The 13100-nt window shown below is 34.8% G+C and overlaps 1 protein-coding gene across 1 annotated transcript in view; it reads right to left on the reverse strand.

The window, feature by feature from the left end:
- The window catches only part of LOC127872057 (probable ubiquitin carboxyl-terminal hydrolase FAF-X), a 143393-nt gene that overhangs the window by 10890 nt on the left and 119403 nt on the right, over window positions 1–13100 (reverse strand). Inside the window, exons 39-40 of the mRNA XM_052415392.1 lie at window positions 9562–9708; window positions 8378–8527 (exon numbers count right to left, since the gene is read on the reverse strand). Of these exons, the coding sequence (XP_052271352.1) occupies window positions 8378–8527; window positions 9562–9708 (297 nt within the window). The remainder of the gene's footprint in view (window positions 1–8377; window positions 8528–9561; window positions 9709–13100) is intronic.

Raw genomic sequence — 13100 nt, forward strand, 5'->3', positions numbered from 1 at the left:
AAGAAGAATCTGCCCTTGCATGAATTTGAGAAAATTGTGAATTTCTGCTTGTTTACGCTATGAAGCAGATTCTTTTCAAACTTGCACAGTTCTGTATATTGGTGAAGATCGTAAACAGATGCCAGTAGAGCAATTCAGGCCCTCATGGGCCTCTTGTTTAAATTACATTCTGTGCAAGTTTCACAGAACATAACATTTTTGTACCTTAACCCTTTAAAGCAGGGAGACCAGGCTTACCAGTTGCACTGCATGCATGAGGAGTCGTAATATTGGAAATCAATAATGCATGGATTATCTGACTACCCATCACCTGGTATGCATGAAACAATTTGGGAAATTTCCCAATAATTGAGTAGGTGCTTATTATCTTCAAATTACTGCAACTTCCATTTATTTTTTAGATATGACATAGCAAGATGTGGAGGACAGTGGTCGTGGGGTAGAGCGTCGGACTCCAGATCCGAAGGTCTGGGTTCAAATCCTATGGTGAGCGGGGTCAACCTTTGCGACTTTTCACAATCCACATCTCGGGGCGAGTACTGGTTATATATCCGGGAAGCAGAATCGAGAGTGATTAATCTAAGTTGTAAGAACTTCTTTCACAAACAATGTAAAATAAATATGTTTAAACTAACAAGATGAAATAAGGCCAGTACAATTTTCTTTAAATTTAGGTTTTTATTTTCAGTGTGGAATAAATGGTTGTTATTAAAAGTTATGTTGTTATATCACCCTTTCCTTTTCCTATTGTTTGCAAGAGAATTCTATTACAGTTATAACTTCCATATCATTCATATGGGAGTTATGGTTCTTGTACACCTATCCTCATCAAGATCTGTCTACCTATGAAGTTTGGTGTTGCCACATCTTATTGATTTTGTGTTATGCTCCGGACAAGAAACTGCACGGCCGGACGGACTAAAAACTATATGCCCCCCAAAATATTTTTTTGGGGGCATAAAAAGTGTGACAAAAGGAGATATTACTTGTTATGAGTATATTTTATATGAAATCTTATAAAGTTTCTTAGATATAGCCTGTAAAGGTTACAACATACAAAAGGGTAAAACTCACAACTAAGAAAAAGGATGGTTGTGGAGGAGATGCAATGCTTTTCTCCACATTGAGATCTTTTCACCCACGAAGTTTCATAAAGAAATCTTACACAGTTTCTGAGGTAAAGCTCTGAAAAGGTCCATCGTAAACAAGAGCGCGGCATGATACAGCCTTTGTGAATGATGGTCAAATGACTTACACGAGCACCGCAGAGCGGCACAATATATGCCCCAAGAATAATAGGCAAGGGCAAGTAACTCTGGGGTTACATATCCGATCTGGAAAATGTTTACTTCATACACAACTACATATCATGGTTATCATTTGTTTGAGGTTTGGTGAAAATCCATTGTATAGTTTTTGAGATCTGGGCCCGGTTTCTCGAAACGACTTAAGTCGCTTATTTTGCTCAAAACTCAATAACGGACTCAACTTCCGTCTCAACTTGAGTCCGTTATTTGAGCCGGTTTCACGAACAATAACAGACTCAGTAACACACTCAAACGTTGAGTTAAGTCGCTTAATTTGAGTCGACGTCAACCCTGCCTCAACTATCAAATAACCCACTCAAATATGGCGGACAAGGGTTGAAAATCCCTCGCTTCAGAAACTAAATCTGGAACTGTGTTTATTTCGTGAAAGGTTTGCTGATATCGAGTGTGGAAGGTGAGATAACTTTATGAAATGTTCACATTTATTTAAGGAATAATTACATAAACTGAACAATTTCCTTTTAAAACGCGATCAAAAAGTGTCAAAAGTGCGAGTCTTTCGCCCGAATCGTTACTTAGAACTGTCTTGTGTCTACCAACAACTCAAAACTAACTACTCGAAAGACAAAGTACTTGTGTAAACTAACTTGAATGGTGTGTCGATACACAACTCCTTGGTTAAATATACACATAATCTAAATACATATCATGCTACACATGACACTTGTAGTAAACACAAATATAGCGACCAATAAAATTTGATAACTCGTGTGTACTTTCCAACCTAGTTTTGATTTTAAGCCAATGTCTCGCTTTGATAAAATCATGTGACAAATGATGTATATCCGACCTTGACAAATACTATTGAAATGATGGAGTTATGATTAGTTTAACGGGATTATTTTTAAAGCTGAGACCTTTAAAATGTGCATGTAGGTATGGACCTGTTTACGATTTTTGCAAGTTAGCCCTATTGTAGTTCTAGTTTTACACAAATGATTTCTCAGAAATGTGTTAGAGAACTTTACAGCATGGAGTGCATTCACAGAAATGTAAGATGCCATGAATCGTGTCTTTGCTGGGGACCCTTCAATTTACATTTACCAAAACTTACCCTTGGAACAGAATAAGAACATTATATGCATCATGACCCATAGAAACAGTTTTGAAAAAGTAAATATGCATACAGAAGGGTCATGATATTCTCTTCTATAAAATGATTCACATCCAATAGTTTAGTTTATTTTTCTTTGTTACATCACCCCTAGTGATAGTGGCTTTAGGGAAGGGGGGATTAATTTGATACCCATACATTATGAGATAATTTTCAAATTACAGGTTAACAGTAGATGGAGACAGGACTGGAGTATTCAGGAGCATGTTTAAGAGATGGAAAGTCTTTTAAAACAGGTAGGCACATTTATTATGATTAGTAGTTATTTAAACTTGTCCAAATTGAACAAGTGACAATTTATTATTTTGGAAAATGACACTTTTAATGTGAAATGGGGTAGAAGAGATTATGTCAAAGGGAGAATGTGCTTTTTTATATGCTTTCAGCATGTGTTCCAATTGATTCAATTTGTTATTGATCTTTTACCTCATTTACATATGTGTTAAAACAAGACTTGAAGTTTATGAAATAAATGTATCAATAAGTACATGCACATACATTTCTTTCATACATGTATTCAACCAAATGGAAAGAAAAGTTTAAAGTGGTGTGCATTTTGGTGAATAAAGCAGAACACATGACATCATATCACACATATCAGGGATCTTTTGTCATAAAACATATAATAAAAAAATACAAAATGGAAACAGCCTGAGAAGTATTTTCTTAGGTCTGGTATGAAATAAACTGTCACAAGTCATCTGCCAATATACAATGTTCTGTTCCAACTTCCTTGAGGTTAAATGTAGACAGTTTTGTTTCAGATCTTCTTGTAACTAACAAGTAGTGCCAAATGTTTCTTAATTTTCAAGATTAAAAATAAAATACACACTTTTACCTGCTCTAGATCAACATGACTGATTGTGATTTGTAGTAGAGAAATACTTACATAGAGGAACATTTGTAATCTGAATTGTCAAAGCTTAATTAATTAAAACTACTAAGTATCTTAATTTAAAATTGTTTTATATAATTGAATGCAGCTTGACAATTCATTAAACAAGTGTTATTTTATACAAAGTCTAGTTGCAGAACAGTTCAATAATGATTATTTTCTTAACTGATTGTTTACTGCAAAAGGTGCCTACTACCTTTGCTAAATATGAAAACTTCAACTATGAGTCATTTTATTTTTCAATTTCTTTGAAACAGCCACAAGTGATGAACATCTTGCAAAGTATGGTAGAAGGAACAGCTTCAAATTCCAGTCATCCAACCTGTTTAAGGTTTTGACATTTCTTAACAAATGGATTTTATCAAAGGGACAGAGAAAACTGTGGATATGGACCAGAATACACAAACTTTACTTTCAAAAGGAGCCAGATACTATGATTTTTGCAATTCCATTTGCTTGCTGAACATTGTGTAAATATTTCTATGAAACAAAAACGGTGTCTTTTTTATATGTTTACCTTACATAGAAAATGTAATTTGTCCACATTGAAAACATCTGCAGACTTTGGATTTAAAAATCAGCTGCAGACATCAAACCTATACAAATACATGATATAGAAAAGTGCATTAAAATGGAGAAAATAAAGTGTTGAAATGATAATTTTTCAGCCATCAAATGCTATTTTTTCTTTTGTCACATTGCTGTGATTAAGGTTGCTCCTAAAGATCCTTACCCACATAGACATTCATAATTTAATTTAATTTCATGGAGTGAAGGGTCAACTTATTAAATAATGCACCAGAGGACCTTTTAAAGCATTGTGATATTTAATAGCAGTTGTTGTTTGACTTTACTTTTGCCTCAATGCTTCTAACATGAACTTACAAACACAAGTTTAAACGTAATTGATTCAATGTTTTCTTTTCATACAATGATCTGTTATACAAAGATATAATACCCAACAACACAGTTAGAAGAAGACTACTTGCTTTTCATGAGTAATTTCTCTTTTTTCCCATTGATTTCAAAAGTAATCTCTTTGAGAAATGTAAAATGCAGGTTTTGTTTGGTATTAATGTTTTTTTTCCTGAACTAGGAAATAGCTATCATAACATACAACTTGGTTAAAATTTAATTTGTGTTATATTTTAGGGTTCAAGATAAGCGAGATTAAAGCGGTCTCTTAAAGGAAATAGCTCAATTTGTTTTCATTAAATGTTATTATGTTGTTTGTTTTAATTAGAATTGTCACATCAAGACAATTCTAATGAGTACACACAACATAGGGGTTTGATCAAAATTAAGAAATTCAAGAAAATAAATTAGCTTTTCAATATGATCATATGATATTCCTTTCAGAACATAATTCATTATTATTATTATTATTATTATTATTATTATTATTATTATTAATATTATTATATTTCCCCCCAATGTTATCTCAATAACTAATGCTATCATTGTTAACATTATTATTATCATTATATTATTATCAATGTTATTATCATTTTTATTATCTACAGGTTGCTTTTCGATATCATATTATTTTTTCTACTTCATCACCATCACCATCTTCTTTGTCTTCTTCTCATTGCTTAATTATTTCATTGTTCAATGTCATGTCATTTTTTTTTTTGCATTATTGAGAGATAAAATACTTGGTACAAATCTCTCTCTTGATTGAAATGTATTGGTATCTTTTATTAAAATGAAAAAAAAACGCATTGTAATATGCTCATATTTAGGTAGGACTAATGTGTAATTACAAAGATGCATGTACATCTGTTCTCGAGAAAGTGTCTGTTTTTTCCCCTCTCTGACCTTGTTGTTTACATAGCCAGGTTTACCAGGCTAGTTGTTTACACAGTATCTACGTCACAAATATGCCCTCAATGACGTCCATATGACGTATTACCAAACTTATGTATTTACAGAGTGATGTCAGTGTCCTGTTATTAACATGGAAAGGATACTTTACACCCCTTCTGATTCTGAAATGAACGCTAAATAATATTTTATTTTTAAGGAATACTTAAGGCGGACAACTGTAACTAAAGAACATTTGAAAGCAGCACAACAAACTTAAAACGAAACTCCTTCTGGAAGATATTAATATCTTATCCACAATCACTTAATTATTATATCTAAACCCCATGTTGTTGGTACTCATTAGAATCATCTGATTGAACACATCACAAGGGTCTCATACATAATAAGAAGAGTAAGGAAGAGGAATAATCCATTATCCAGAGCTACGTAAGAGACAAGAGGAAAGACCCAATTTGGAGAAATGGCTATTTTTATATTTATTTGAGGTCAAACTCCGTTTTCAACAATTCTTCAGTTATATCGCGGCGAGAGTTCACTTATCCATTGTCCCTGGGTTGCATACCAGTACTAGGCAATGGAAAAATGCCTTGTCGAAGGAGACTCCACCATTATACTTGCGAATGCGGGAATCGAATCCCGAGTGAGTTGAGTCCGGAACATTAACCGCTCGGTCATGGAGGACCCCAGTTAAACAAAATAAATAAAAATTCAGGCTAATGCAATACTATGATAAGCCCTGTTACATTAAGTATCACTTACAATAGTATTGCACTTTACTACCTGACAATATAGTCTATTTACGTCTTAAACAATGGAATATATATACGGTGCAAAATGTTAACATGAACAGGAGAAAAGGATGCAGTATGAAGGATTGAATGTGTGTTGTCGCGTCAATGTGTTAACTTATACGTTAATGCACAATATAACTTATTTTATGACCCGTCGTTGTTTAAAATTTGTCTAGAATTGGCATTCATTCGTATCTTGTAAGAAAACGCTCCTCGTTACGGACTGTTACCAGACAGGAAACGGATTCTAATGATATTGTAGTATGTATTTCCTTGATATAGGAATATTCAAATTAAGACAAATTCGTGTACATTATGCATGTGTGAAACGCAACTCGGCATGAAATGGCTGTTAAATAGCGATCGTTTTAAACCGGTCTTTAGTTAAAAAGCGAGATGCATTTGTATTTTATTATGTAAAGACAGAAGCGAGCCTATGTTCTCCCGCAATAAATATATCGCGTGACGTTGCAGTGACGTAATACACACACATGAATTAAGCGACTCAGTTGAGTTTGCGTTCGTGAAACCCAATTTCTTCTCAAAACTCAGCTGAGTAAAATAAGAGACTTAAGTCTGTAACCTCATTTGAGCTGAGTTTGAGTTTGAGTTTTTTCGAGAAACCGGGCCCTGATGCACACAAGAATTTGCTTATGGCCAGCCGGACGCACCCCTCACAACATAATACGATCCTTCGGGCGTATACAAAATAACAAGCTATCAAAACACAGTTTGGTGACCATACTTGCAAAGATACTTGAGTTATTTAAGAGGACACTGAAGTTCTATTTATAGCCACAACCACCTTGACATTGGTCCAACCTTGACAAAACTTCATAGGGACCTACCTCTTTGTAACAGCTATCCACACACAAAGTTTAGTGTCTGTATATGCAGAGATACTTGAGTTATTGAGCGGAAATCAACATAATATTTATAGCCACAACAACCTTGACCTTGGTTCGCTCTTGACCAAATTTGAAAGGGACCTTCCTCTATGTACGAAAAGTCTTCACACAAAGTACATGCAGATATACTCCAGTTATTGAGCTGACATCAAAATTCAATTAAAGCCACTACAACCTGGACCTTCTAACCTCTACTGAGGTGGGCAACAGTTTGCAGAGGTAGAGCGTCGGCCTCTGGTACCGAGGGTCCCCAGTTCGAACCCCACTAACAACGGGTAAAAATATCAGAACTAACCCACATATTGGCGCGAGTACTGGTGTAGTACCCAGGAAGCAGAATCGAGAGTAATTTATATAAGCTTCAAGCTTTCGTTAAAATCTGTGTAAAATAAATAAGTTTAAACTAGCCTCTACTGAATTCAATAAGGACTTTCCTCTAAATTCCAGCTATCTACAAAGTTTGGTGTCCATACATGCAAGGCTACTCAAGTTATTGAGCAGACATAATTTGGGAGCCTGCTCTCATGCCAGCCAGCCATGGTGATCAGATAAATGATGGGTGCATACTAATGACAAAGGGCAGTTACTCTAAACTAAGAGAAGGGTTGTGGTTCTTTTACATTGCACTTCTCCTCATTGATATCTATAAGCTCATGAAGTTTCATTATGAAATCTTACAATAGTTTCTGAGATATAGCCTGGAAAGTTTGTGACAAAAGGACCAACAGTAACAAAATAACAAAGTGTTAAGATTCTTTCCCATTTCACTTCACCTCAATGAGATCTATAAATCCATACAGTTTCATGTTGAAATATGTTATTGAGATACAGCCCTGAAAAGTTATACAACAAGAGCACCGCAGAGCAGGTGCCAACGCTCAGCTGAGGGTGCAGGTCAAAGTGACCTTGACCTTTGACCTAGTGACCCAAAAATGGATGTGGCATGTAGAACTCACCAAGGTGCAGCTACATATGAGGTTTCAAAGTTGTAGGTTGAAACAAATTGATTTTACAGTGAATGTTCAAAACTTTGACAAAATGTTAAAGTTTTAGCATGTCACGGACGGCAAGCTGGCTATGACAATACCTTGGGTTTTCTTTGAAAACAGCAGAGCTTAAAATAACAAAAGCGCAATACCTCTTAATTAAAAGAAGAGGAGGGTTATGGTTCTTGCTAATTGCACTTCTCCTTATTGTGATCTTTACACCTATGATGTTTCATCTTGAAATCTTGTATAGTTTTTGAGATCTAGCCCTTTGAGTTGATAGACAGACTGAATGACTGACAAACTTTTTCTTTCTGTCATAAGAGTTTTCATAATTATTTTCTGTCTGTTAAAGTCATGTTGTTTGCTGCAGATTTTGGAAAATGGGAATGGATAAACCTTTGTGTCAATGTTTTCTACTTCAAGAACAAATTTCTTCATAGCTATTTCTTCATTTTTTTTTCTCTTTAAATTTTATGATTTCTGCTGCAACATGGAAAAGGTTAACCATAGTTTGTTACATACTGGTAATTGGTTGTTCTGGACAGTTTTTTTATCCGTAGTTTTTTGTGTTTGGGCATTGTCTGTTTCCTCCCCTGTACCACCTGGAGACACAGATTCTTCTCGGGTATGGGACGTGTCCTGATCGTCAGTCAGTTCTGCATCTTCGGGGTCCTACATTGAAAATCAAGGTAAATAGTTTAGTTTGGATTAAACTTATTTGATTTACTTCTTCAAATCATTCTCAATTCTGCTTCCTGGATACATAACCAGTACTCGCGCCAAAATGTGGAATGGGTAAAATGGCAAAGGTTTACGCTCAAAACAGGATTTGAACACACCACCTTCGGATCTGGAGTCCGACGCTCTACCCCTGGATAGCTGTACTCAACTTATTAAGGTAAATAATAATCAATAATAATAATATCAATGGCGTGGAGACAGACTGGATCAGTGACATTAAAAAAAATGTGACTTGACCTAGTTTTATTCTTATCAATTGATTTGGATGCTTCTTACAAACTAGGGATTATTTATTCTCCATTCTGCTTCATGGATACTTTATCAGTACTCACATTGAATGTGGATTAATAAAAATTGCAACGTTGTCTCCACTCTTCACAAATTCAAACATACAACCTTTATACATATTTTTTAATTGCTAAAAATGTCTTAGCAACTCATGTAATAAAATAAGTAATTTTTCATAATTTAAAATTCAATTTAGTCTACTAAAGATAATTTCATTTGTTTCCATTTCATTTATCGAAATGAGACGTGAATGCATAGTGAGTAAGTATGTGTAACATTTCAATCTAATAAAAGATTCTTTGTATTCATTGGTTTATTTTCTCTCCATTATCCAATATGATAAAAACTGATTTAAAGTCGTCTGTTGGAAACTGTTTAGAAAAAAGTCTCGAAAACTGTTATTTTAGAGAAAATGTCTAAGTTCAATCCCCTTAACTTTGTCAAAAATCAATCGACCAGAACGGAACTCAAACTTGATCAGTAAGACATGCAGATATACTCACATACCAAAAATCAGGTCAATATCTGTAAGTGTTGAGGATAAAACTCTGGAAAATGAAAATGGGACATATACCCTCCTACCGGGGAAAAAATACCTAATTGACTGACATACAGTCTTCTATTTCTTTCAAATTGGACAAGTTTTAAAGTTGTCAAACTGTAATAAATGTCTGTACCTCCTCTGGACAGAGTTCTATGGCTTTAGCCAGTGTGACCCTGGCACTTTGTGAGCGCTCCAAGAAGTAGCCGTTGGATGTCTCGTTGGACTGGGCCTGAGGTGACCAGTTGTTGTAGGTGTACTGTGCGTTACCAGGGTACGGTCTCTGAAAACAATCAACATGTTTAATCACTTGGTGCCTGCAGAGAAATGTGTGTGTCTTACAGCAGACAACATTTGAAAACCTTGCCAACAAGCACATTCATCAAATTATTATCCCCTGCCTGAAAAGGGCTTTGTCTGCTGCAAATGCTGAAATGGCTTTTAATGAATGCGAACATCAACAGTCAGCCATCTTGAATTGAGACAAAAAATAGATCATGCACATGATGATAGCAAACACTTCTGTAAAATTTTGTTGAATTTGGATTAAAGGTTATTGAGATATAGGCGATGTCCGACATAACAGGTTTTATTTTTTTAGAAAAAGGGGAAGATGCTGGATGCTGTGTGAATGGGGAAAATAGAGTGCGAAAGAGACATATTTTGGGTAAAAATAAAACTGTTTTAATCAATGTCTATAACTCATCTACAGAGGCATGTCTCTGTCCATTTTGTTCTTATACACAGTTAACAAGTAAGTCAAAAGTCCTCCTCTGATAACACCTCCTGGTACAGGTTGATTCTCATAAGAGAATCCAGGGTCTGCTGACTTTGTGACATTAAATCTGTACAAATGTCGTTCATGGCACTGAATCCTCTCTCTACAACTGCTGTTGATTGTGGCATAAGACCAAAAATGTGAGTTGTGTCATTGAACACATAGACCACATATCTCTTACAATAAATATATCTGCTTTATCAGATTGAAAACAATTTCAAAACATGACCATAACATAAAATAAGGCGATTATTTATTGTAGATGCGCCATTGAGTAGTATTTAAATAAGAAATCAATTGATGCAAAACAGGTTGGGTACGAAATTAATTGGGTACGCAAAGCACATAAAGACCAATCTACTGTTTGGTTTTTATAAAGCTTATTTGTTCAGTTTTATCTTGTGTATAGATGGTGGAATGTTTGATCTTTGAAATGATTCTTCAACATTAGAATCATAAATGAACATCTGTTGAGTTGTGTTTATAGTTTTGATGATGAAAATTCAAGATGTTTACAGCAACGTCGGAACTGACACAATCTACACCCTGCCATAATACAGGTTTGAATTATGATATTTTTACTTGGGTTTTGCATTTTTCGATAAAAAAAAAGGGAAGGAACGTTTCATTATTTGTGCGTATGAACGCCACTTGTGAGACATTTTTTTCTGTTTTCAAGATTAGATCTTGGCTTTGACATAACCCAGATGAAAATTCGACTGGTTTCCAGTACTCAATTGACAAAATACCCTACTCGCGCAATACCGGAATCCAGTGAAATTGTCACATGATTATTTTGGTTAGTTGCTGGGATTAAAATTTCCATGACATAATTAAATTGCTATATTTAGAATCACTGGGGTTCCCAGTTTTATGTGTTCATCGGGAGAGAAAGAGCGAGATCGTTGTACATGGTACAAATTGGATAAGTGTCGGCTGACCCAAAGAAAAAAAACAACATTTCTATGAGGGGAAAATATTATGTTTTTGGGAAAAATGATATTCTTGGAGGGGAAATTGTATTTGTAGGGGAAAAAATTCTGGTATGGGTAAAGGCCGACTGTCTTAGTGAAAAAAAAAACCGCATAAGAAAGCCACATTCAAAGATAAAATGGCTGCCATTCATCCATATTTGATCAATTGAAAAAAAAAAAGTATTGGCGCATCATGGTAGAAAACACTGCAGTGAAATTTTGTTAATTCCAATGATTCGTAATGGAGATATGGGTGATGACGGACAAATAAAAGCCAAATTCAAAAACAAAATGGCTCCCAATCAGCCATCTTGAATCAAATAGAATTTTTTTTGGGGCATTATGGTAGCAAACACTTCTGTGAAATTTTGTTAAATTCTGATGATTGCTAATGAAGAAATTGGTGATGACAGACAAATTAACATAAAATGTGAAGACAAAATGGCCGCCAGTCAGCCATCTTTAATCAAATTTAAAACAAGAGGCCCATGAGGGCCTGAATCGCTCTACTGGAATCTAAGAGTAGAAATCATTGTGATAAAAGGAGAAATTGCTCAATATGAGCAATTTCTCCTTTAATGCGGTGATTTCTAGAGTCTTCTGCACCAAACCCATTAAATTCCGTTACTGTTTGGTAATGGGTTAATCCAACCAAAAATTTGGAAATGGATTGACCCATTACAAACAATAACAAGAATTTACTGGTTTATTGCAGACGACTCTAGAAATCATTTGTGATTAAAGGAGAAATTGCTTATTTTGAGCAATTTCTCCTTTTATCACAATGATTTCCACCCTACCAAAGCTATTTCTTCACATTCCATTACAATGTTCTTTGTCATCTGCAACCTCTTTCAATTTGGGACAGTCCAAAAGTTGTCATTTGGTAAAGGGTTTATGGGTTCAACAGAAGTTGACCTTACATCTTTGCAGGTGTTATGCAATGAAGAATTTCTCAGAGTACTGTTAGGGGAATTACCCTTCTACCTCAGATGACTTAGGAAGACAAAAGAAGAAATTGCTCATAGCAAGCAAAATCTCCTTTAAACACAATGTTTTCTACCCTATTTGAAGGTTGCATTTCAGTTCATCTCATTAAAAAAAACCCTGATATGCTTTGATTTTGGAAGAGTCTAAATTGATGGGAAAGGGCTTAAAGACAGCATGCTACACTTGGTAAAGGATTGAAGCCATAACCCTTTTCCTAATAGAAACGCCTTCATGTACCCCTGCAGCAAACATTTGAAAACACTGAGCCAAAAGGTGAATTTTCTCATAATAAGCACATTCACCTTTTGACTCGGTGTTTTCAACTTAAATCAATGGAATGCACAGTATTTCATTGAAATTGTCATCCTTTTAGCTTTTTAATTTCATTGTTGTATGCTGCAGATTTATGAAAATAGGGGAAGTTAACCCTATTACTGTTTTAATAGACCTGCACAAGACGACTTTGAGATTTATCTAGACAAAAGAAGTAAAATCTTCAATGATAGTTGTTTAATTATGAAATTGAAGTTGAAAACATTGGAGATAAAAGGAAACTATTGAGCAGATTCCCCTTTTTCTCAAAATATCATTTGCTGAAGAGGCATCAGAAAGTGTTCACATTAGGAAAAAGGTTAATTTTTAACAACACAACTCTTTTATAAGCTTTTTGAAAACATTGTGTGAAAAGAATTAATTGCTCAAACCAAGCCATTAGTTTATCCATTTCTCTCTATGTTTCTGGTCTAGCAGAACAGCAATGAATAATACAAGTTTTTTTATGATTGTATGTAGTTCAGTATGAAAGAGTGAAAAAGTGGAATTTCATGATTTTCTCAAATTCAAGTGGAGATAATTCTGGACTTCTTGCCACAATGCTGCTATTTTTTTAAAGGTTTAGAGTCCTCATTGAAACAAAGACACTGTGCCATTTTG

The sequence above is a fragment of the Dreissena polymorpha genome, chromosome 3, assembly GCF_020536995.1.
Source record: "Dreissena polymorpha isolate Duluth1 chromosome 3, UMN_Dpol_1.0, whole genome shotgun sequence".
NCBI lineage: Eukaryota > Metazoa > Mollusca > Bivalvia > Myida > Dreissenidae > Dreissena > Dreissena polymorpha.